Genomic DNA, 24,417 nt, shown 5'->3' on the forward strand with positions numbered 1-24,417 from the left:
GTCAGTATTCCATTCCTCTGTTAAAGGGACTCCCAAATACGAATTCAGCTTTGTCGTATGTCCCATGGTCTCTGCACGTGCAGCCCGTGTTCACAGTGTTCTTGCTGAACATTGAGTTTCCACTTGTACTCTCTTTTCTTTGTCCAAATCCCTGCCTGACTAACTCTCAGAGGTCGCCTCACTGTTCTTCTGGCTTCTGCATTGTCTGTTTTGCTTTGTGAAGTTCATCTATGTTTAACTAACCCAAATGTTTTGCTGTTAATTAAAATGTTACTGACCTATCAGTGATCCACTGGTATGGGTCTTCTGCCCTCTTTTAATTCAGTATTTTTTTAACCTGTTTGGTCCTTTAAATAATTTTCCTTGTAGCCTTATTTCCACCCAGTAATTCTTAAATGAATTCTGAAATTTTTATAACTTTCTGACATAGACTTTACACTGAATAAACCAAATAGTAGTAGTGAGCTGCTTGTTATTGTAAACTTACCTGAAACAGCAATGCTTTGATTCATTTGAAACCACTACTTGCTGATCAACATTACAATTATTAGTTGAAAAAACCGGTGGCCAACTCACGAAACTAATAAGACAGTGGACTTCAGGTCCCCATTTGCTTAAAGAAAAAAGGTTAGAACAGGATTTTGAAGTGATGGGAAAGGGGATGATGTGAGGTTATGAAAGAGAAACTTTGGATTGGGCTAAAAAAGTAGTTTGTTCCAGCAAACTGCTGACGTTCTGTCACTTAAATGTATAATGTGGGCCTTTGCAAGGACTTGTTATGCATATATTAGAGCTACCAAGGTGTCGCTGTAAAAATGGCTGGCTCAGCCTGGATGAATTATGCAGCGGGTCTTCCAAGGGTGTAAATGATCACAAATATTTTTTTTTTCTTATGTGGATGCTCTCTCTATTTGTCCTGTGTGACTTGCCGTCTTTGTTCATACAGTACAGACATCTGGGAAGTGCGGCTTTTTTTCAGGAAGGTAAGATGCAGCACATCTGGTTTTGTCAGTAATTGTTTAACGTTTGTACTTTGAAAACCCAGAGGAAAATATTTGTCAACTTTAGCACTTTCCAGGGAGTTTGCTTTTTTAAATTTATGTAACTGTTACAGACTTAACTTACATTTGCGTGGAGACGTGTTGCCTCCGCTGCGTTTTTCTTCCTCGTTCTTCCATGTCATTCCTGTAACTTGTGACAGCTCTGCTCTGGGTGCCGAGCCTTTAGCTTTCTAAATGCCCAAACCTGTATTTACACTTTGAACCGTACACATCTTTTATAAATTCTGCATCATATTTGCTCTTTTTAAATGATGCTAAACATAGAAGTAGAGAACCGATGCACTTTCTTCCTCTGGTTATCCCTTCACCGGTAAACCTTGATTGGTCTCATTTGGAAAATATTTTCTTCCCTAGGTCTCATGAATGTAAATTAATGATCTCCTTTAAGTCCATTTAACTTATTTCTCTGTATCCTTCTTTGTGGAATTCACCAGCCATTTTAGCTCCGAAATGTCTTGTGTTGCAAATGTGGGGTTTTTTGTACTCCCAGCACTGGTTAAAGGTCTGGTGGCTCTTCGGTGGTGGGCGATCTGCTCTGGGGAATGAGGTCAAGCACAGAAACTACCTGCTTAGTATTTATTGCTTTCCAAGTCCAGCAGTAATTCTTGGATGGGTTTGGGATGAATTTCAAAGCGGGAGGTTGTATTTCGACTGTGCTGTAATTGGGTCTCGTAACTGTTACAGCGGTAAAAAGGACGAGCTGCGGTCCTTACAGCAGGAGAGTGAGCAGCACTCCTTTGACACCCTGCCTCTGGCAACATCTGGTTTTGCAGCTGGGTGCCTAATTTTGCAGAGAAGTGTTGAGTAACATGCCTAGGAAAAAAACAAAAACCCACCAGAGGAGAAATCCCAAGACAAGATGACAACCCCTACACCTTCAGCATGTTAATTATAAATTGTCTTCTGGTTCCTGTAAGGATAAACCTGCTTTGTTCTGGATTTCCTCGCGCCCCAGCGGTGGGGTGGGCTGTGAGCGGGCACCACGTTGCTTTTTTTTTTTTTTAAGTAAAACTCTGGGTCCCTGGAGGTCTAGCAGGGAGTGGGCAACTTTGGGTCAGGGCCACTCTGTCCCCTGGGCTTGTAGCTTTACCTGGGAGCTGCTGAACGCCAAGGTGCGCTCTCTCTTCCGCTCTGCGTGGGACCGGGCTGAAGATTTTCCATTCGGCAGAGACGGGAGCATCTCCGCTCGCCCTGTGCCACGGGGCAGCGCCCGAAGTGCCGGCTGGCGGCGGCTCCCAACATAACAGCCCTTGTGTCCGGCCAGGTGGGGGGAAAAAAATCCCTCCTGCCGCAGCCCGGGCAGCCTCCCAGCCCTTGGGCTCCGCGCCGGCTGGAGGGGGAGCTGGCCTTGCAGCGGGGGCCGGGCACCGAGGGACCGCCGCCAGCCATGCCGCTCCGCCGGGCGCCGCCGGGTAAGGAGCCGCCGCAAGCTGGGGTGCGGACGGGAGGGGAGCCCGGTGGGGGTGTGTGTGTGTGTGTGTGTGTGTCTGCGGGGCCAACCCCTCTGTTTGTGTTGCAGGTGGCCCCCTCGGACGGGGAGACCCAGGTCCCCCGAGGAGCGCCCCCCCGGAAGGTCCCCCCGCCGCCGCCGCCGCCGCCCGGCTGCTGCTCCCGCTGCTGCTGCTGCTGGTGGGCGCCCGGCCCGGGGCGCAGGCGACGAGCGTCGACAGTCAGTAGCGACACGGTGACCGTCCCCGGGCGGTGGGGTGGGCAGTGCTGGCGGGGAGGAGGAGGATGATGGAGGAGGGGAGCCGGGAGCGGTCCGCCCTCCGCAGCTCGCCCAGCGTGGGCTGACGCCGCTCCGGCGAGGCTGGGGCCGGGGCTGTCCCGGGAGAGGCGGAGTGTGGCTGGAAGGGCTGCTAACCCTTACTTCTATCTGAGGAAAAAACGGAAGGGCAGCACGCCTCTGGTTTCCAGTTTGACTCCAAGACATAGATAGATGGCACGATTCGACTGTGGCTTTGGAGGTGACGGCATGCAATGGGCCCTTCATTTATTTTTTGCTTTAGTCCTTTTTTAGTTTAAGGGCTGCCTTTGAAGGCAAGGTATTGATCCAAAGTTTTGTTTATTCTAAATAACCTTTTTACACAGCAGTTTATTCTAGAAAGCTTGCAGACCTACTTAAAGATTTAACATTGCTTACATTTCAAGTCACTCCACTGCGGCAGTGTCATTAGGTGCACTTAAGGACACTTTGGGTCTGCCCCAAAACCTTTTCCCTTCAGCTCAAAGCGGTGCCGGTCGGATGGCAGCGGTGTGTGCAGGCTTCCACTGCATGGACCATCTGCCCCCCAACACATCCATGCAGGAGGAGGGGGTCGAAGGGACCCCATATTACTGTGGTCCTCCTGGAGCTGGGTTCTCCTTCCTCTCTCCTTGCTCCTCCCGGGGATCTCGCACAAAGAGTTTGCTCCCCTCTGCGTCAACCCATCAGTAAACGAGTGGAAGAGCTCATTGATCTCTCAGGGGTCTTATGAATAGGGTTCTTGCAATGGCTGTTGATTGCTCTCAATGAAAGATGCAGTAAAGATACAAAATGCTGCTTTCATTATGACATATTCCTGAGTTATCCGCTGCCATCTAGGCCTAGCCGTCATATTTTGCAGTTTCTAAGTACTACAGGGTTCTATTTCAGGGATGAATTATAGCCATCAACGTGCATTTGGATATGTAAAATTCCAACACAATAGTAGAATACTTAACTAACAAGATTGCAATCCCCTGGACCCTGAGTCACAACTACTTGAAACTGATAACCGTAATCTTGAATCAAATTTAAAAAAAAACAAAACTGAAGCTTCTCAAACAGGCTGGACTGTGATCCACCTCTAGGAAACAGAAGAACATTCTTAAAAATCTCATTCTCCGCTTAGAAATGAAAGGGAAGGCTGCGGGCACATTCCAGGGCTCCCGAGACGTGACCTCCAGCCTTTAGCAGTGCGCCGTTATGTTAAAACATTAACTATTTCAAACACTTTCGGCAAGACGCGATTAAGTTTTGGGTTTCTTGTCCCTTTTAATTACTAGAGCTTTCTTGTGTGTTTGCAGCCCTGCTTATCATGAAGTCCCAGCCTCTTCATGTGGCATTTAATTGCTTTATTGATCAATTCTCAGGGTGTAAATTGAACCTTCAGGCTCAGCCTGAATGAAGGGGCACTGCCTTAGAGGCAAATTTAAGCTCCAGAGGGTCCGGATTTTCCCATACTGGTACCTTCTTGTCCGCGGGATGAAGCTACTGTGGCCTTTGAGCAGGCGCATCTTAACCCTGGTACACCAGGCTAATTAATGGCTTTAATCAGCAGGCAGAGACCAGAGCTGTCACCCAGAAAGCAAAACCGAGCCTTTCGTTTAAACCCAACCTGTACCTGTTGGAAACCTGGAGGCTGTGCTGGGCCCTGGGGCTGGACCCAACAGGCAAACAGCCCAGCGGGAGTGTAACAGTTTCCTTTCTTAGTCACGTATGGAAAAGGCTTTTATAGTCTTTAATAAGAATCATTATTTTTCTCAATGGTTTTCAGAAAATGTATGTGGAAAAGTGCATACTGTTTTGGCGATTGGCTTTTTTTTTTTTTAGGAATCTGTGGACTCTGGAGTGCGTGTATATGTAACAAAGATAGTTTTCCTGAGCATTACAGAAAGCATTAGTTTGAACAAAATATTACAAATAATCGTTATTATGTTATAGTACCTAAAAATTGCAAATCTATGGCCTGTCAAAACATTCAGTAAGTTTGTCAAAGTAATGTAGCAACCTGCATTGTATCCAGGGCTACAGCAGAACAGCAGTAGATGTAGAGAGATATATAGTTGGTTGTGGGTTTTTTTTTTAAGAAATGAACCCACCGGGATTCTTTGCTGTTTATGTTTAATAGCTTTTACTGTATTCATGATTATTTCAGAACATAGCCTGAATCCCAACAGTTCTTTGTGGGATATGGATTATGAAGGACTGTTGCACAGTAAGAAAACCTTTCCTGGGACCATGGGCTCCTACAAACCCAGCCTGCTCAGGAGCAGCTCTTTCCTGAGTCACCAGGGAAGGAGAAGTTCACTAAGTCAGAACTTGGGCCAGAAACCACAAGAAAAGCAGTTGTCCTGTGACATGCTCCTTAAACTTTCCAGATATATTTTAATGGATACCTTTGGACCTAGCTTGGCCTGGAATCTCTTTCGGTTTTATAACTGTGATCAAGAAGTCAACCTGCCCAAAATTCATATCAGTCCTCTCAAGGTGGCCCAGCAGAAGGTGAAGCCGTTCTTGCTACACAGGGTGCTTCGGCTCCTCAGGAATATGGGAGTGTTGTCTGAAGCTCAGCAGTCCAAGGCCTTCTCTCTGCTCAAGAAGCAAATGCTTAAACAAAGGAAAACACCGTTAAAGCCCAAAGTGGAACAAAGTGGTAGGTATATAAGGAGGAGATGTGGGTTTGGTATCTCAAATGCATTCTGGTGCTGGCTGAGGGAAGGTGTGGGGCCGGGCTCCATGCTGATAGGGTGAGGGATGCTGGCAACGGTGAATGTCACTGGGTGCAGTTTGGTACGGGGTGGTCCTGTATGGTGCTGGGGGCTGGTGCTCAGTGTTCAGACTGAACTAGAGCCAGGGCTCAGAGTGCTTAGCCCTGAGCGGGAGGTCTGTGATGAGGCGGGTAGGAAGCAATCAGTATCTGCAGGAGAGGAGACACTAAACGAAGGTGGGTCTCGTGTGCAGAGGATGGTCGCCGCAGATGGGCCATTGTAAGCAGACAGCCTGTGGGAGTCGATACAGGCAGTAAAAGCCATGTTGTGGGAAGGCAGTGCCCAGCTTGGTGGGTCTGCCAGGCCCACGGTGGCCCCTGGGTGCAGCTCTAATGCCAGCATTAGCCGTGTGATCCTCACCGCTCCCCAGTGCTTCCAGCTCCCACCAGAAGCTGGTGTGATCCGCTCCCTTGCTCCGAGCTCTAGCTTGCATGTGGACTTATGGCTGTGCTATATTGAAAACATCAAATTAATTTAAAAAGAGGAAAAAAAAAAAAAAAAAAGTGGAGAATTACAGGATCCGCAGCTGGGATGAGGAGAAAAAAAAAAAAAATTAAAAAAAAATCTTATTAGTTAATTAGTATAATGCAGGAGGTAATGGCCTGCGTCCTCCGCTTCCAGGATGTGCAGGCAGGTTTGCCCAGGGAGGGATGAGGAAGTTGGGGCAGCAGGGCGGGCAGGGGGCGGGCAGGGCGGGCAGGGGACGGGCAGGGCAGGCAAGGGACGGGCAGGGCGGGCAGCGGCTGTGCAGGAGCGCCCCCGCCCGGCCGTCCGCGGCGCCGCAGGGTCCGGGCGCGCCCCACCGGCCACTGCCCGTTTTCCCCCCCGCGGTGGGTGGGGGGGGTCCGGACACGGGGGTTTGGGGCAGCCCGGTCCGAGCTGGCGTTGGCCCTGCTGCGGGAGCCCCGGGCCCGCACGGCCGGAGTTATCCCTCGGTGCGGCCGGTTCCCCGCGGCGTGGGAATGGGGTGTTGCTCAGGGGACGCTGGCTCGGCTGCTCCTTTCCTTTCCCTGGGGAGCCAGAAGGAAACAGGAAACCGCGCAGCGAGGGAGTGTGCCCGGGAGAGTCACTTACAGAGGAGGAACCCTCCTCTCTGCCTTTGTGTGCGAGATTTGGGTCTCTGGGAAGAGGGGTCTGGGGGTCCGTTCACCCCCCCCTCGCTCCGGTACAGCAGCTTCGCTTTTCGCCGTTGCCTTAAAATTGAACCTTCGCCAGGCATCGATATTTGTTATTGACTGTTACGATCACATTTGTAGGCAAAGTGTTACAGTCGTTGCGACACGCCGAGACACGGTACAGTCGAGGTTGCCTCATACCTGGTAGCCCGTTACGGAAAATGACCCGGTTTTGTTTGTTAGAAAGGTAAACTTTAGTTTATAACCAACAATAACATTGGAAGGAGGGTTTGGGTTGGTTATTTTTGCCAGGAAGAGTTACACCAGCCATATGTTTGAGGCGGTGAGCGTTAGTCATGATTTCCCGCTTGCAGGTGTGAGGATGTTTTGGGAATGTTCTCGTGCTGAGGATGCGTCCTGTAACCGAGCGCTGTGGTGTAAGCTTCAGACCGGTGCTGCTGCAAAGAAAAATCATCTTGAAAAATGAAATTTAGAGAAGAATGAAAGGAAAGTAGTTTAGCTCCCAAGCACCAAACTCCAGATAACAATAGGCACTTCTGTGTTTTTCTTAAAATGAGATGGGAATCTTTAGAAAAACGGGATGATATATCCAACCTCATTTACTCTGAAATTTTCTTCCTCAGGCCGCTGAAAATTTAATACAGGGAAAAATGGCACTGAAATCATTCACAAGAAAATAGTTCTTTCAGGAAAAGGAATCAGATCAGTGTATTTATGTGGATTTTGAGAGTACAGAGGGAAAATGGCTTTGGAGGATTTAAACAGTGCTCGCGCATTAACAATATTGGGTTCTTGTTCAGGAAAAGTCCCATGTAAACAGAAGCCACTTAGGATTTGCTGATAAGGCCTGCACAAAGTTTAGCCTGAACCAAAGCCTATCCTACATTTATTTCCACTATTACTGTGTTAGATTAGTCATTGTTGCCTTTTATCTTTTGCTCAGAGTAAATATTTTAAATAAAGATGTGTGAGATTTCTAGGGCACTGGCCAGTGTAAAATAAAGGTTCAAGTCCTCGTCTACATCAAATTTTGCATTTGTAGAACGGTTGAATTCAGAGAATTTAGTTAGTGTGTTTTAAGACAAAATACGCCTATTTGTCTTGTCTTGCCTGAAACTTTTACCAGTAGATAAATCTTTCTCAAAAAAATTTGAGCCCAGCCTCCTATACCTCTGATAACAGCTCTGCTTTCCCATGACCTGCATTCATATGTGTCATATTCAGATAAGAAGGAGGCACAACGCTGACTAATGCCCCTTTTTTGGAAGGAAAATGACAAAAGCTATTTGAGACAGGAATAGAAGTGCCAGCACTGAATGATAGATGAACAGCCGGTAGCAAAGGTGGCAGCTCTAACGTTTCCCTGTATTTATGGGGTATTGAAATGAGGGAGCGTTATCTGGATTTGTTTCTCTAGGCTGGATTCTTATCTTCAGATTCAGCAATACCCTGGGTCCCAGGACAGGCTGTAAGAGAGGGGAAGGGTTTTGTTTAGCCCAAGTGAGTGTTGCTCCTGCTCCAGAGCTGTTGTCTGGAGCGTGGGGCACGGCCGTGCCCCTCGCCCACCCCCCTGCTTCCAGTCTGTTCCCATATTTTGTCTGACAGCACTTGCTCCTTATTACCATAACTATAGCCTCTTTGTGCCCTCCGTCAGAAGAAATCCTGCACCAGAATAAATTTCAGAGGTGACAGATTGGAGCGGTTTGACCAGATGATGGCACACAAATGTCTCTGAGATTGGCAGCACCTGTGGCTTTGCACCTCGTTGGCTCTGGCCCTGGGCAGGGGCAGCAGTTGGCACTGCTGCCTGCCCGCTTCTGGCTCATCCTCCATGGATGTTGGGCTCTGGAGTGGAGATGAGGAGTTATATGTAGACTCTGGGAGGGAGCAGTCTGTGGCCACAGTGAGCAGTTGCCTGTCCTTATGTGTCACCTGGAAGCTCACACTATATTTTAGAGCCCATAAAAAATGTGACAGTCTGGTTCATGGAAAAAAAACCAGCGTGTGACGGTCCTTCTGCAGGCAGTGCCGTGTCCACTGAGACTGGAGTCCAGACAGGAACCTGCAAAAGGCAGGAGTGCAGTCCCAGGCCACAGGGGTAAAAGCACATGGGTTTCTTTGATGGTGTGTCATGTGAGAGCACCTTTCCTTTCCTCTCCTTCACGGCAAACTCTGGCTACAGGTTGATTTGGCAGGTGATGAGAGGTGAGTGGCAGATACCTCTCTACTCACCCGCTCTCAGGGGAACTTCTGCAGCTGCCAGGTCACAGCATTCTCCATGGATCTGCCCAATGCAGGACAGCACAGGGCAAAACACTCCTGCGGGAAGGTGCCGGGGTGGCCCAAGAAGGGCCAAGGCATGCCAAGCCCTGGTGACCACTTCGAAGTCTACGGGCTGGAGTGCCTCAGCCCTCTGCCTTTCTTGGGGAGGCAGCTGCCCCCCCCCCCCCCCCCAGCCGCACGCTTTGTGTGGGACTTTTGAGCCTGGCCGGGTGCTGTGTGGGTCCGCACAGAGACCCCAGGGCCCTCCCGGAGCTGAGACTCGCCATGACCCCGGGGAGTGCGGCAGGAAGCCCGCAGCCCCCAGGGGCTGGCAGCCGGGGAAGATCTTTGCGTGCGGGCAGCGGGGCTCTCCCCGGCCCCGAGCATCTGGGCGCCGGTCGCAGATATACGTCCAGGCTGGAGGGATCGTCCCCGGCTGGGAGGAGCCAGAAGCTCGGCTGCTGTAAACAGTGCGGGCACCGCCAGCGGTTGGAAGATGGATATAAATAGGGAAGCGGAGGAAAGGCAGCCGGAGCGGAGGAGCGGGAGCTGCCTGCGCCTGCCTGCCCCTGCCTCTGCCGCCTGCAGCCGGGGTGCCCGGCAGCCCGAGTCGGGAGTTCCCGAGAGGCGGCGTGCAAAGTTTGCTGCTCGGCGCTGCCGGGGATAGGTAAGGATCTTTGCAGCCGAAGTTTGAAACCCGCCGGTGCTTCTCGTCGATCTGCCTCTGGGGTTTTCTCCTCGCCGGCTCCTCTCTCTGTTCGTACTGCTGATTGCGGTTGCCTCGCCGTGGCCAGGGTTTTGTGGAGGCGGGGAAGGGGGGGGAGGATTTGTGTTTTCGGTCTTGCTAGGTTGAGTTGAAGGGAAAAAAAACCTTCAAACCCATCAAAAGCAAAATGTGCCTTTGCGCCGGCTCCGTGCAAAACCGCGGCGAAGGAGCCGCCGCCGCACACGTGTTGCGGGCGGGGGCTGCCCCGCGGCTGCGGGCAGCAGGTACCGGCGGGGACCGCGGTGAGCCCCGGGCAGCCGCGGCTCCTCCTGCCCTTCGCGCCGGACCCGGAGCCCGTCCCGGTCCCGGCGCCGCCGCGGGACGCGTCGGGGAGCAGCGAGCGGAGGCAGCGCATCAGGTCGGTACCGCACCCCTCCGTGCCCTTCCGCGCTCCTCTGCGCTCCGCTGCTGCCGCCGCCATCCGTCTCTTGCAGGGCCCTGCCCGGATGCCGCCCCGCACCTCGCCCCGTGGCGACCCGGCTCCGACACCCGCCGAGCCGCCGTGGTGGGCCGGGGGGTGGCCCTGCGCCTGGAGAGCTCCGCTGCCTTCCACTCTCTCGTCATCCGCGACGGAGGTAAGAGGGCCGTCCCTTTCCCCCTTCCCCCCTTCTCTGGCGTAGCCGGCTGCTCCCGGAGCCCGGGCGCTGCGGGGGCGTCCCGGCTGGGTAGCACCTCCCGCGCCCCGGCGGTGCTCGCCCCCAGCCCCTCTCCTCTTCCCTCGCCCGCCAGGGAGGCTGGTGTTCGCCGACCGCCCCCACGGGCCGCCCATCACCCTGCGGGCCCGCTACATCCTCATCCACGACGGCGGAGAGCTGCACATCGGTTCGGAGCGCTGCCCCTACGGCTCGCGGGCCACCATTTCTCTGTACGGGCGAGCCGGCGACGGGGCGGCCGTGGAGGGCTTCGGGCAGAAGTTCGTGGGCGTGGGTGGCGGCGGCGTCCTGGAGCTGCACGGCCGGCGGCCCCGCTCCTGGACCCTCCTGGACAAAACTCTGCACCCCGGTGGGCTCCGCCACGGCCCCTACTCCTCCGAGAAGCGATGGGGCAGCCGCGGGCTCAACCTCCGCATCCTGGACGCCGGAACGGGGCGGGTGGTGGCGGCAGGACGCTTCGACACCCACCTGCAGCCCGGCGAGTGCCGGCGGCTCCTCGCCTTCCTGGCCCTCCAGCCCCCCGGCAGGCTGGTGGCGGCCGCCGTGGGGGACTCGGCCGCCCGCAGCCTCACGCTGGAGACGCGGCTGCTGCTGCGGGACCGCCTGGGCAGCAGGTACATCGCCCGCCTGGGCTACAGGTGAGGCGGGAGGCGGTGCGGGGGGCGGTGCGGGGGGGACAGGGGCGGTCCCGCCGCGCCACCATGGACAGCTCCGCCGCGCCGCCGCGCCCGCCCGGGGCTCGCCCCGACGGCGGGGAGCGACCGGGGCCGGAGGGCACCCCCGGCCGGGGGAGGGAGAGAAGGGGGGACCTCCCCCCCTGCCCGAGCTGTCTGGGGGATGGAGGGTTCGGGATGTCACTCTCTTTGCTCCTTCCCGGTCTCCTTCAGGCAGCCCTGGGCGCTGGTGGGGATCCTCGGCGGGGATCGGGGTTCCATAGTGGAAGAGAAGCGGGAGTATCACGGGAATGGATCAACGGGGTTAGCCGTGGCCCAAAGAGATTTCCTCACCTACGATGGCACCCGTTTTACTGTTACCGCTTTCAGTGGATGGATAAAAGGTTTAGTCTTCCCCGACAATTGCTTGTCTTCTGTTGCTTTGCTCTGCTTTTCCTGGCTGCCGGGAAACAGAACCGTGCAATGAGAATAATACTGTGGTCTTTTGCTCGCGTGGACGGTGACCACACTAACAGCAGTACTCTCACAAAGTAACGTTTTAGTTGCCCACAAAGAGATGGCACCAACATATTTAACGGCTGGAGCACTTCTATCACACATAGAGTTATCTAGGTAAAAACTAACCTGGTATGCTCTTTGGCTAATTGCATGGTTCCGTTGTGCGCAACTGTAAAAATAACCGATTGCTTCGTTTTTCAGGGGTGCCTATCAATGGATTTAAAGTGGAAGCGTCTAAAGGAATAATTCTTCATTTGGTGGATGAGGTTACCAGTTGGTTACCTGGTGACCGGATCGTCGTTGCCAGTACAGATTATTCTATGCATCAGGCTGAAGAGTTTAATCTCCTTCCTTGCCCTGAATGTAAAAGTAATCAAGTGAAAATTGATGGTATGAAATTTCTTTTTAAGCCACTCTTTGTGATAAAAATTTACATTTTCTTGTCTTTTATGTTCTACATTTACATTTACTTGTCTTTTTAGCTAGTTTTTGTGACATAAACACATAGACACTTGTTATATGAGAGTTGAAGGCCCCAGTATTATATTGGGACTTTGAAGTTTGACCAGAGGCAGCAGTTTCTTGTCAAAGCCAGGGGAAGTGCTGATCTGCTCTGGGATCAAATACAACAACTGGGCACGTCCCCGAACTTTGTGATTGTTTAAATTAAAGGCATGCACTTGTTTAGAACAATACCATAATGAAGATGCGTGCTCACCCTGAATGAAGAGGTTTCTGATTTTCACAGGCAGCCCACTTTATCTTCATATTGGAGAAGTCATAGATGGCGTCGATATGAGGGCAGAGGTTGGTCTTCTGACTAGAAATATACTTATTCAAGGAGAAATGGAGGACTCCTGTTATGGACAAAATCAATGCCAGTTTTTCTCCTTTGACACATTTGGAGGACATATTAAAGTGAGTAATTTTTCATGCACATGCCTCTAGGTGGTTTCAAATCGTTCCTTTCCTGGTTTGTAAACAAGCAATATAATGCATGAAACTGCCATTGCGTCTGGGGTTAAAAGTATACTTGTCTCTGAAGGAAGGAAATGTTCGTTGGTCTTTCTAGAAAAACTAGACTTGCAATGAGGCTGTGCCATTTTGTTCACTGTGTATGCAAAAATGTCCCCTTCCCTGGGCTAGAGGGGGGTTCTTTAGCAGCATCGCTGTCAGTAGGGTCAGTGTGAAGTTACACAGTTTGCGAGATGCCGCTGAAGAAATTGTGCTTCCTGCAGAGCAAACCTGCTCCCGTCACGGCTCAGAGAAGCGCTGGGTCTCTCCCTGTTGTGCTTTGCCTCCTCTTGGTTGTCCCACGTGTTCTTGGTGATGGTGCAAAGTCTTGCTGTGGCAGGGGCTTTGTGTAGAACGATTCCTCTACCACTTGGTGGAAATTGGGGAGCTGTGCAGGTCTCACCTAAAATCACTTGACAGAGATAAAGTTGCCAGGAAACAGAGCCTGGTGGTAAATGTAGCTGGCAGGAGCACCTTGCCCGTAGCTGTGCCACACACTGCTGTTGCTAAATACTGCGCAGGGTGTTTGGCAGCTGTACGTGGCAGCAGCCCCGTGCCTGTAGCTGTGCTCCGCATGTGCTGCGCTGCCGTGACTCAGAGCAGGGAGCTGACACTTCCTTCTGGGACCAGGCCCTGGCTTACTCTGCAAGCATATTGCCTAATAAGAGGGGAAAAAAAAAAAAAAAAGAAAGAAAAGTGTTTTTCTTTTTGCGTGTTTATATTGTAATGCCTTACTTGGATCTACATTTGTCTCAACAGATCCTAAGGAATTTTCGTTCTGTTCACATGTCAGGAGTGGAATTAAAAAACATGGGGCAGCAAATCCTGGGCAGTTACCCTGTGCATTTTCACCTGGCTGAGGATGTGGATGAGAGAGGAGGATACGAACACCCAACTTACCTCGATAATCTGGCTATCCACCACTGCTTCTCTAGGTGTGTTGCCATACATGGAACTCATGGCCTGCTGGTAGGAGACATATTTTATTAGTACCAAGTTAATTTCTTTGCTTAGGCACTGCTAAACAGTAAGAGCCTTTTGTGATGCAAAGATAAATTAAAATATTGAAACAAGGCACCTTTTCCCCAAGAAATGTCCCGACTTGTCAGCTTCATTTGACTGGTGGTCAGGTTAGGACTGTTGCTCTGGTAGTGCAGCACTTTGAAAGGAATTTTGGGTTCTTAGTTTTGCCTAATTAATATTATTAATGGTGTCATCAGATATAGTGAAATCTCTGCCATGGTTATTCTGGACAGTTTGTGATAATAGGAGCTTTCATCTAAAATGAAAGTTGCTTTCATTTTAGGTTTTCATTTTAGGTCCTTTACTGGACCTGACTGAAACAATGGACCTTTAATTTGCAGAGGAGATAAAAAAGAGAGGGGTTGTTCAAGTCAGGGCAATGTGAAATATATCCAGAAATATTCACATGACAAAGGGGATGAAATATGAGAGGGACAGACCCAAATGGTGGCTTCAGTGCCAGAAAAGCCCTCAGGAACTTGGCTTTGACCTAGATCCTCACAAGGGCATTGTGGAGAGGAACTTAAAAAAAAAAAAAAAAAACACAAAAAAGCCATACGTGTCTCAGCTGGAAAAAGACGGATTCCTGCTCCAGTCCTGACACGTCCAATTGCTGTGTGCTCTGCAGGACCCTGAACGGTGTTTCGGTGTCCGTGGGTATTTCCTCATTCACCTGGTGTGTGCTCAGGCAGAGACACTCCCTGAACTACCCGTGACCTCCCACTTTTGTCCCGACAACTTTTTCTCAACCCTGGACATAAAGCTGTGTAAGACACAGCCCAGATGCACTCTGCTGGGACCCTTGTGTGAAAGGGTTCCCCCGAAAGGTTGTATTCATGAAAATGTGATGCTAGACTTGTACAACTGGGAGCACTTTTCATGTACCCTAAACTGGGTTTGTATTGTCCAGATCATTCAAAATTACTGGTTGCCTTCTCATATACATGATTTACTCTGGCTGTAGAGCCTCCTTTTGCATACAGAGCCTTTAAGTGGTAGGAGGCTTGCCCAGTATGTGAGGATATGGGCTTGCTTTCTCTTCTCATTGGTATTAAACCTCTGGAATTGAAGGAACATGCCCAGGATGAAAAATTAAGCCTTGTGTTAATATTAGTCCTGAGAAGAATGGTGTATGCTCTTGCTCTTTCTCAGAAGTGAGGTTGTCAAGGGTTTATCTGGATGTGTGGGATGAACTAGTTGTGAAATCAAGAATCCAAGTGTGAGATCCATCTCCCTCCTCCTGCCGCATCTGACTGCTGAGGGCTTTGAATCAGTGAACAGCTTTTATAGCAAAGATTAGATATATGATTCTGCAGAAGAATCATGTGGTTTCAGTACAGTCATTAAGATAAAGAGTGATTAAAATGTAATAAAAAGCCTTGCTTTAAAATAAATAAAAATAATTTACAGTTCCAGAGAAGAGTGTTTTTATCAGAGCAAGGCAGTTAGATGACATAGATGGGTCATAGATTTTAGCATCAGATTATGAAACTTCAGCCTTGAGCCAGAACAAACCAGATAGGTGTTTTTTCCCCTCTCCTGTTTTGAGGATGTAATTGGTTTAAAAGGTTTAAAATTAAAAAAACCAATTTTTAAAATTGGTTTTTAAAAGGTTTAGAGGATGTAATTGTAGATGTACATTGCAGGAACGTGGTGGTTTGTGCCTTGCTGTGTCCGGGCCATGCGGTGCTGTCTGCAAGGCCCTTCTCCCATCTGCTGCTCCCGGGTGCCAGCCTTGTGCTGCTTTGCGAGCCGGTGGCATGAACAGCTTGGGTTTCTCGCCGTGGCCGGGAAGCAGGCTGCGACGTGCCCCTGCTGCCCTGGCACACGTCAGGCGCACACAGACTACTGTAGTTTCATGTCTAACGTTGCAGTGCATAAAGGTCACTTATATTGTGTTGCTGAACTATATATAATTCAGTGTTTAGAGGCATCTTAATCATCTGGTGTTGGACACGGCAGTGGGGCTGTAGCCTGTGTGGTGGGCAGTGTTTCATGCTGACACTTACAGTAATACACTGCTGTCACAGTGGTGCAGGTGGGCTCTCCTTTCCAAGCTTTTAGTTTCTATCTGTGATATGCCAGAATTGATCAGTTATTGGGGTTGTAGTCCAGTGGCATGGACCCATATCTTTCAGTGCAAATGTGAGCCAGCTGTAAATTATGTTATTTCTGGTTTGTGATCGATATAGTTTTGTGTACGTAAGTTTTCCAGGCTGCCATGTGTTTCTGAAGCTGTGGCAAATCATGTTAATTAAAGCTAAGATCTCATTTTGGATACAAGACTGTTTTTTAACACAGCTGTCTGAAGCACAGATTAGCCAAACTTCAGCTAAATTCAGAAGAATGAAACTCTACAATTGAAATGCTGTTCAAGACAGCAGGCAGTTTGCTGTTACAGTTTCTTTCCAAAAATAATCTCCCATGGCCTCCTTAGCGCAGCTTCTGCCCATCATTTGGAAGGATAGAATTAGCCAGGCTTACTGTTCTTAGCAGGCTGGCAAGGACACTTGCATTTTTATCTAAATCCATTTCCTATCTGTACTTCCGAGACTCAGCTGGTCAGGACGACTTCAGTGTCGCTGCATGTAACTTTTCTGCTATCCTCCTTGTGGCTCACCCCGAGCTATTGTACCTGCCTGCAGGGTCTCACTGGCTTTCCAAAGCTGGATTGGGTAGGAGTTGGGTACCTGGTTGTGCTGTGCCTTATTTTGAACTCTCTCTTGAACACCTCGTTAGGGCAGAAACAGGAGGAGCAGTCGAGAAGTTTGAGGGGTGACTGCCAGGAAAACAATGAAATCCAGTAGAGATATACCTCTGGGAACTATACTGTTTGTGACTTCAGATGTTATGTAGGGTTCCAGCCCATTACAGAAACCACAGGATATGAATCTGAAATGGAGGTGCTCCAAGTGTCCCTCTGTATACAGAAATAACCAAGTAGGTTAATATTAGTTAATCTTGCAGTCTTACAGGGACATAACTCTGACGTCAACAGGAATTTTGTATGCCTGAAGAGTGAATAAATTTGCTGACAGGGATAACTGGAGTACAAAGTTAGGTTTCAGTAAGACTTAGTAACAAATAGCTGATATTTTAACTAACCTATTTTAGTATTTACATTTAAAAGAAGGATTTCTGAATTTGTCTTTGTAAGACTGTACATCAAAGGAGGCTTGTGCTAAGTCCTCTTGGTCAAATTAGGGTTTAATGAAATATCCCTGTGCATGTCAGTTAATCTTAAATAGGCTGAAAGAGTGAAATACCATCTCTGCCCAAGCTGATCATTACAGGAGTGATGTGGCCCTGCACCTTCTGAGTGGAGGAGAAAGAACAGAAACCTCATTAACATAAATTATCTCAAATGGTGCATTTCAAAGAATTTCTTATTTTATTTGGGAAATGTTGCAGTCATGAAAATTTCTGGATTAACCAGGCTAACTCTTTATCATGCGAGACACACTTATCTTTACAGATATTTACTCCATGACACTAAATTGAATATTCTCTCCTAGAGCTGAGGGCAGTTTTAAATCCAGTATTTTGCAATTTTCCTTTAATTATGTATGTGACCTTCCTCAGAGTAATTTTAATAGCAGTTTTGATGTCTAAGAAGATCAGCCCACAGTTATGCAAACCGCACATAGTTTGAGTTAGGTCCAGGATGGATGCCTATGGAGGCGCTGCTCACTGTGCAGAGGGGTGGCAAAACCACTCCAGGAGCATTCTGGCATTTTGTTGATAAGCAAAGCACATCAGTTACAGTTCCTACTGCTGTTCACATTGCGATCTATGGCCTCTATACTTTTTTCCAGGTAAAAGACACCATTGGCTATGACACTTTGGGGCACTGCTTCTTCCTCGAAGACGGGACGGAGCAACGCAACACGTTTCATCACAACTTGGGCCTCCTCACGAGGTCGGGAACGATCTTGCCTTCGGATCGCAATGAGGCCATGTGCCTTGCCATCCGCAGCCACGTCTATGGGAATTATGTTCCTGTGCCAAGCACCGACTGCATGTAAGTGCTCCCAGAGCTGGAGTCAAGCTCTGCATTTACATTGTGCTCTGTAGCTGAGTCCCAAAGAATGGTGTGGTAAAACTTTTGAAAGGTGTTACTTGAAAGTAAATGAAAAGTTGTGGCTTTTTCTACCATTTTTCATTTTACGATAATTTAGCTATTTGACCGTGTTTTGCTTGTGAAGACATCTGTTAACACCTGCATGAATTCTAAGCAAGGAGTATTTGCTGCTGGTTATTCCTGTTGCTGTATCCTGAGAATCGTAAATAAGTTAGAACACTTTGCTTCTTTCTGAACCCCTTTCAATATTTTTTTTAAGTAGGATGTTGAAGGCTCCACAAAGTTTTTCTGATACAAGTTTTTCTGATACAAGTTACTTCAGCCCTGCTATAGACTGGCAAAAATATGAACTTACTAGAAAGTGAGTTTTTGCCTTTTTTTCCCCCGGGGCTGAATTGGGACTGGAGCATCTAGAGCAAATTGATCAATAGTATGTTAGTGGATGAATATCTAAAGTGCATCAGGAGATTCAGTGAGAATGTAGAGATTAGCATAAACTACGGTAAGCATCATTTAACAATAAACAACATCCTGCTATAGCTGACCCAAGTTAGCCTCTGTTTTGGAGACTGATTAGCTGTGACATGGGCACCTGGGGGGATGCAAGTACTTGGCTGGCTACTGTTTGTGAGCACAGTTTAGCCAAGGAAATCTGTATTTTCATATTTTCTGGAAAAGGATCCAGTGGCCGAACCCTACATATTTTAATTTGTGCAAATAACCCAACAGAATTAATTATGATTATCGTTGTTGAAATGTTAAGGTTGCTTGTACTGTCAATATAGATGTATTTTGCACCTATTTAGGGGTTCTGCTAATCCAAAGGAGTGTGGATTCTTGACTATGTAATAGATAAGGTGGATAAAAAAATATTGAGATTTTCTGCTTAGAATGATCAAATTAATCGGTATGCTCATGAGAAAAGATTTACGGTGTTTTTACATGTGGTCTTTATTACTGCAAAAGATGTTATCAAATGAAGTGAGACAACAGATGATAATATTTTCATAGCTATATCTGGCTTCTGATTGTGCCACTACTGATCTTCCCTCTAAAGGAAAAACTCCTTATTTGAACAAAAGTTAAAATAGTATCTCCTTAATCTCCCGCTTAATGAGCCGTTTGCGGCTTGCAAGGACATTTGTTTTGTTTTCCACGCTGAAGCTTCATAAATCCATAGAGAATCCCGTACCTCCTGCCATTGCCCCTGAAGTTCCAAAAACCAAACCAGAAGTGCACTTTTCAGACATTTTCCAAAGCTGCTTAACTTAAAAAAAAAAATAAAAAAATAAAAAAATGACATCAGGTTTCCTTAAGGTGCCTTTAACAGAGCATGGATTTTGTGTTAACGGTCTCATATAATTTACAATGGGTTCGGCATGTGGCTCCATAAATGAGCATTTCTGACATCACTAGGTGGTTTCTTTTCCTTAAAGAGTATCATTAAAAGGTTGTGTGGAGTTTTAAAGCCAATAGGAGAGTTGTGGCTTAAGTCCAGTGCAGTGCTATGAAAATGTATCCCTTCCTGTTTGGTAACTGCTTAGGATCATTTTGATTTTGATTTTTCAGGGCTGTCAGCACATTCTGGATTGCAAACCCAAACAACAACTTAATAGGGAATGCAGCAGCTGGTGCTCAGGTAAAATCATTTAACAGCAAGAGCTATGCTTTGCCTCTAGTTCCCATATATTCTACTATTATTGATGTCACTAGGGTGAGGGCAATGAACTTTTAGTAAGCCATTGTAAAATTTGGATATGTATCTCGGTAACCTTTGTCTCTCTTAAGAACAAACGTTTGCCTGCTGTTCTCACACTGGTATCTCTGAGAGTGATTTCTCTCACAACTGTGGCTGGAAATGGTGTGTGGTGCCTCTTAGCCAATGTTGATTTTTATTAGTAGTTAATAGTTAAATGCCCAATAAAATTTTATATTTGTATATATAAATATATACTTTCTCCTGATTATCTCTGTTTACCCAAATCATATTAGTTTTTAATGTGCCTGTATAGAGGAGGCTATGTTTTCTAGTAAACCACCTGAATTTCACCCACAGTATATGCATTTTTAGAACCTGTGTGTGTGTGCCCTGGGGCCCCACTGGGCATGCCAAAAGATAAGTTGGGAGGTGTAAGAGCATGGGCTGGTGTGTGTCCCCTGAGGCTTGCATGTGTTTGGCATGTTCAGGTTAGGAATCAGGTCAGCATGGTGGGAAACCTTAAATCCTCAAGATAAACTGTATCATTAATTGTATTAGCCCGTTTCTTGAACCTCCCTTTCTCTTTTAGGATGTTGGGATATGGTACATCTTCCACCGGGTTCCCACTGGACAGTCTGAGGGGCAATATCCAGAGGGACAGGCTGAACATACCCCCTTGGGAGTATTTTACAACAACAGAGTCCACTCCAATTTCAAGGCACGTGGATGATTTTTGTATGTTGCTGCCAATGTAATAGTATGGCTTGGGGCTGGCTGTGTGTGGTGCTCTGAAATCAGATGGTCATGGGTATCTTACATTTTGATAATGGTCTTTTAACACTGTATCAAGAGAAAATCAGAATTTGGGGGTGATGCTCTTTCTAATGATTAAAGATGGAGCTGAGCAGAATGGGGCCTCCTGTTTCAGTTGGGTGCCTATGTTAGAGGGGATGTGCTCAGGCTGTAAGTACACCTACTGCTAACTGAGATTTAAGGAATGCCAAGCAGGACACTGAGCACTGCTATTGGCCACAGTGGTGTACAGATATAGGGGGATGAGCAAAAGTTGTTTGTGCCAGGGCCTGCTCATCACCTTTGAAAAGTGAGGGTGATTCCAAGAAAAACACTTTCCTCCAAATATACTGTTGACATGAAAACGTAACCTGTAAGCTATAAAAAGTATTTTAAACTTATTTCTCAGGATTCTAGATTGAAATCAGTGCTGTTCTCTGTGCCTTGTATATTTTACATCTTGGTCCATGACAGCTCCTGCTCTAGCCCAAAGTCTTTAACTTGGCTACAGCAGCTCATGTTCTCTTTTGACTGTCGGGGGACTCGTCACTCTTTATTTAAAGCCTTACTTCTTAACAGCACTCTTTTTCCAAAAAGTTATCAAGAGCTTGGCAGAGTCCCTTATTGCTTTCTGTGAGGAGAGAGAGAGAGCAAGAGAGTGGGAGTTCAGTGCCTTGCTTCAGGTCAGGAGGCAGCCCAAGATGCTGATGTATAACACATGGCAGGGCAGGCTCTGTCCTGACTTCAGCCTGCTCCAGCCTGGGCTAGTGTCACACTGAGCCAAGGGACACCGAAAGGGAAGAGAAAGCCCAGGCTGCGGTGCTTGCTGTGCCTGCATGCACTGGCTGCCCATGTTCATTGATAAAAATCCGGGATCTCTGGTCTCTGTTAAAATAATTGGAGTCGTGTGCATTTTCAGGCTGGTTTGTTTATTGGAAAAGGAGTAAAGACAACGAGAGCCAGCGCTGAAGATCCCAGAGAGTATCTCACTGTTGATAATGCCAGGTAAGCATATGCTGTATGGCTAAGTATTTTGGATAGTTGTACTGCTTCTTGGCTTCTGCATTGTATTTAGCAGATCATTAATGCCTCATTATGGCTGGAGCATCTGAAAAAAACACACAAGCTATATCTGATGTGCAGAGGCAAATACTTCATAGCTGTGCACTGAATTGTTTGTGTTATTGCTGATCAAAAGTGATACATGTGCACTTGGGGTTATGAGGACTAAGCAGTGAAGCACGTGAAAGGGGAGCCAGATCCCCTTATTCCGTTAGTGGGTTTGTAAACTCCAGCATTTCTTATTAATTACTTAGGAGAACTTACATCTGAAAGATTATGTAAGAGCCTGCTGAGACTGCTTTAGGATTAATGAGGAAAATAAAGTAGCCTCAAAGTTTTCTGTCAGCTCCTTTAAAATCTCTGAGCTTCCTTTTGCAGAGTGGAAGCAGATAAATCAAGGCCATTTTCTCATTTACTGCAGCCCTGTGGGTCTATGGGAGGGGGATATGGCAGAAATCAGCCTGCTCCTGGTCAAGCCTTGGCTTTTTTCCTCCTCCACCATACCCTATCAATGCCACTTATGATGCTCCCATATGGGTGAAGGGAAAGGGTGACTTTTTGTCCCTTTGCGAGACTTTCCTGCCAGGGTCATCCCCTTGGGCACTTGAGGAGACACTTCCATTAGTACATCAGCTGGAAGAAGTAGGAGGTGAGGGTAGACTCAAAAAAAGTAATTTTTTTCCAAACACGGCACAAATCTACCATTAACAGCCATCATGGCAAGAAATAGCCACACTATTAGTAATTGAATAGTAATTGAGAAGCACCCGGTTCCCAAGGCAAAACCCTATTTCATATGACAGCTTCCCTTTGAGCAGAGACAGAAGCATATGGAGGTCTGGTCTGTACATGCAAGGAAAGCATCCAATTACTCCGTTATCTTTACTGAATGAGATTCTTGAAAGCACCTAATTGATTTTCTAGCATCAGTCCAGGGATTCTCAATGGACCTTGTAAGGACAATTACAAAAGGACGCAAGGGACCTGGGAAAAATGTTTTCTATGCCTCTAAATTACACTGAATCAAATTAAGAAGTAGCAGTGGGCCCATTGAAGTCTAGTGAGAAGTCTCGTGTTGATTTCACTGAGGCCAGAATTTCACCATTATGAATGTTTATTGTTTTCTGCTTTGTACCAAAGCACAGAGACGAAATCTGGCTAATAGCTTGACTCTGATCCAGGGCATATCACCTCTTTAGGCCCTTCACAATGATATTTAGAAGCCAAATGAGGTCTGCTAGGCATGGCCTCCTCTGTCTGAGGTCAGTTCCTATGTCTCTTGTGCCCCATTAACTAAGCTCCTTGCTTCAGGTTTCACCCACATCAAGATGCTGATCCTGAAAAGCCGCGAGTTCCTGCCATGATTGACGGTCTTATTGCTTTTAAAAATAATGACCATGGGGCCTGGGCCAGGGGCGGCGACATTATTTTCCGCGACTCAGGGTAGGTTACTGTAATTACGTGTTATATCATTCCCCTCATGGCAGACATAAATAGGTCTGTAGGCCAAATTCACTGCAGACATTCCTCCTGATTTACACCGTTGTGTTTCTTCTGTCCCAGGTTTTCAGACAATGGAATTGGACTCACTCTGGCAAGGTAATTTCTTAAAATTGACCTTCATCCAGTTTTTTTTTCCCCAGTGTAAGAGGCTGAGGAATGGAACCTGAGACATTCCCCTGGTAATTCCTGTAAGACACGAGAAAACCTCATGTTTCCCTCCCAGACCACATCAAGTCATCCCTGCGCAGCCGTTAATACAAGGGGCAATTTAGCCTTTCATTCTCTTTGCCTCAGCATGTCTGGGGAATACATCATAATTGCTGAATATTTCCTTTTGGACGGTAGGTCCTGAACCCGTAGACTAAACATCTGGTTCTGCATTCGGGAAGACTTTTCTTCTACTCTAGCCTGGTGGAGCAGCATTGCCCATAGCTGATGTGGTGCTGGGGCAGGGTGGCTGGGATGGTCCCACGTTGGGGCACAGCAGGTCTTCTGCCTCCTCTGCTGGTGTCTACCATGCTCCTGCCACTCTCATCTCGACCCCTTTTGCAAAAGACCTGCAAAAACAAGCCATAGCCAAAGCCCACTGCAGGCAATGAGAATCAGTGATATTTGGCTCTTTCTTCAGGGATGTACCCAGAAATTTATAAAGGAACTTACTATAGAGAAAGTATTTATATATTTTTATATATATATATTAGAGCTGGTTTTACCCTGAGTTACCTGTATTAGTGACGCCTGAGCACTAAGTTACCTCGGCACTAACTTGCTGGTTTCTAAGGAGATTTTAAAACAGGCTGTTATATCAGTGCATACACTTTTTTCCACAATAAGAAAGAAAATCTAACATGTCTGTGGTGTAATTAAAATTTTTAAATCGGTTGCACTGTACTGCATAGTTACCTGGTGTTTCTTTGCTTGTAGTGATGGAACTTTCCCGACAGACGAAGGCTCCAGCCTGGAGGTTACACGCTCCATTTTTGTTGGAGAAAGCAACAACTTTGGCTCCCAGGGAGGCCAAAACAGCTACTGGGGAAAAGGGGCAAATGGAGAATACAGAACACTGCCCAGAAACAAGTGAGTTATTCTTCTGCCATTTCTTCCTTGTGTTAGCATAAGCTAGAAGAAAAGCCTCAGGAATGAATGTGACTACCAAGGAGCAATTTATACCGGGTGTTTAAATTATTGTACAGGCCAGAAACAATAAGCATCCGAATAAACTCACTCTTCAGGCCAACAGCTTGAGAGCATTCTTGACTGAATGTGTTTGATTTAATTTTCTGCTTAATTTATTAGTCACTGGAGAATGGATTACACAATCTGAAAGATACCAAATGGCTTTTGTGTAGTGTTTCAGTAGCACAGCGTCGAGCTGATGGAGCAGCTCCCATACACCATGCTGCCGTCCCTCCTGCCGGCATAGCTTGGCAAACACAGCCAGTTTGACAAAGGAGAAACCATTTTTCATTATTGCATCTTATTTCTCCTTCAATAGCTATATGCTATTTTCTGTTCTGATAGCAGCACAGCCTCCTGCTTAGCAACTGCGATGCCTACCCACATCCCCATAGCAAGGTGTACTTCCCTGAGCCTAAATACTACCCTAATGTATGTTTTTGGTGATGCTCACCAATTATTAACCCCTCTATAAGGATTATAAAATTAAGAAATAAGCAGTTCT

The 24,417-nt window shown here is 47.5% G+C and overlaps 1 protein-coding gene across 1 annotated transcript in view; it reads left to right on the plus strand.

Moving 5' to 3' along the window:
- Nucleotides 1–2,448: 2,448 nt before the first annotated feature.
- The window catches only part of LOC141469841 (cell surface hyaluronidase CEMIP2-like), a 57,646-nt gene continuing 35,677 nt past the window's right edge, over nt 2,449–24,417 (plus strand). Inside the window, exons 1-16 of the mRNA XM_074155589.1 lie at nt 2,449–2,473; nt 2,581–2,730; nt 4,961–5,458; nt 10,172–10,312; nt 10,467–11,028; nt 11,278–11,447; nt 11,764–11,952; nt 12,311–12,480; nt 13,336–13,545; nt 17,415–17,620; nt 19,250–19,319; nt 19,969–20,097; nt 21,091–21,176; nt 22,545–22,676; nt 22,797–22,832; nt 23,661–23,813. Coding sequence (XP_074011690.1) covers nt 2,449–2,473; nt 2,581–2,730; nt 4,961–5,458; nt 10,172–10,312; nt 10,467–11,028; nt 11,278–11,447; nt 11,764–11,952; nt 12,311–12,480; nt 13,336–13,545; nt 17,415–17,620; nt 19,250–19,319; nt 19,969–20,097; nt 21,091–21,176; nt 22,545–22,676; nt 22,797–22,832; nt 23,661–23,813 — 2,927 coding nt within the window. The remainder of the gene's footprint in view (nt 2,474–2,580; nt 2,731–4,960; nt 5,459–10,171; nt 10,313–10,466; nt 11,029–11,277; nt 11,448–11,763; nt 11,953–12,310; nt 12,481–13,335; nt 13,546–17,414; nt 17,621–19,249; nt 19,320–19,968; nt 20,098–21,090; nt 21,177–22,544; nt 22,677–22,796; nt 22,833–23,660; nt 23,814–24,417) is intronic.

The sequence above is a fragment of the Numenius arquata genome, chromosome 11 (assembly GCF_964106895.1).
Source record: "Numenius arquata chromosome 11, bNumArq3.hap1.1, whole genome shotgun sequence".
Taxonomy (NCBI): Eukaryota; Metazoa; Chordata; class Aves; order Charadriiformes; family Scolopacidae; genus Numenius; species Numenius arquata.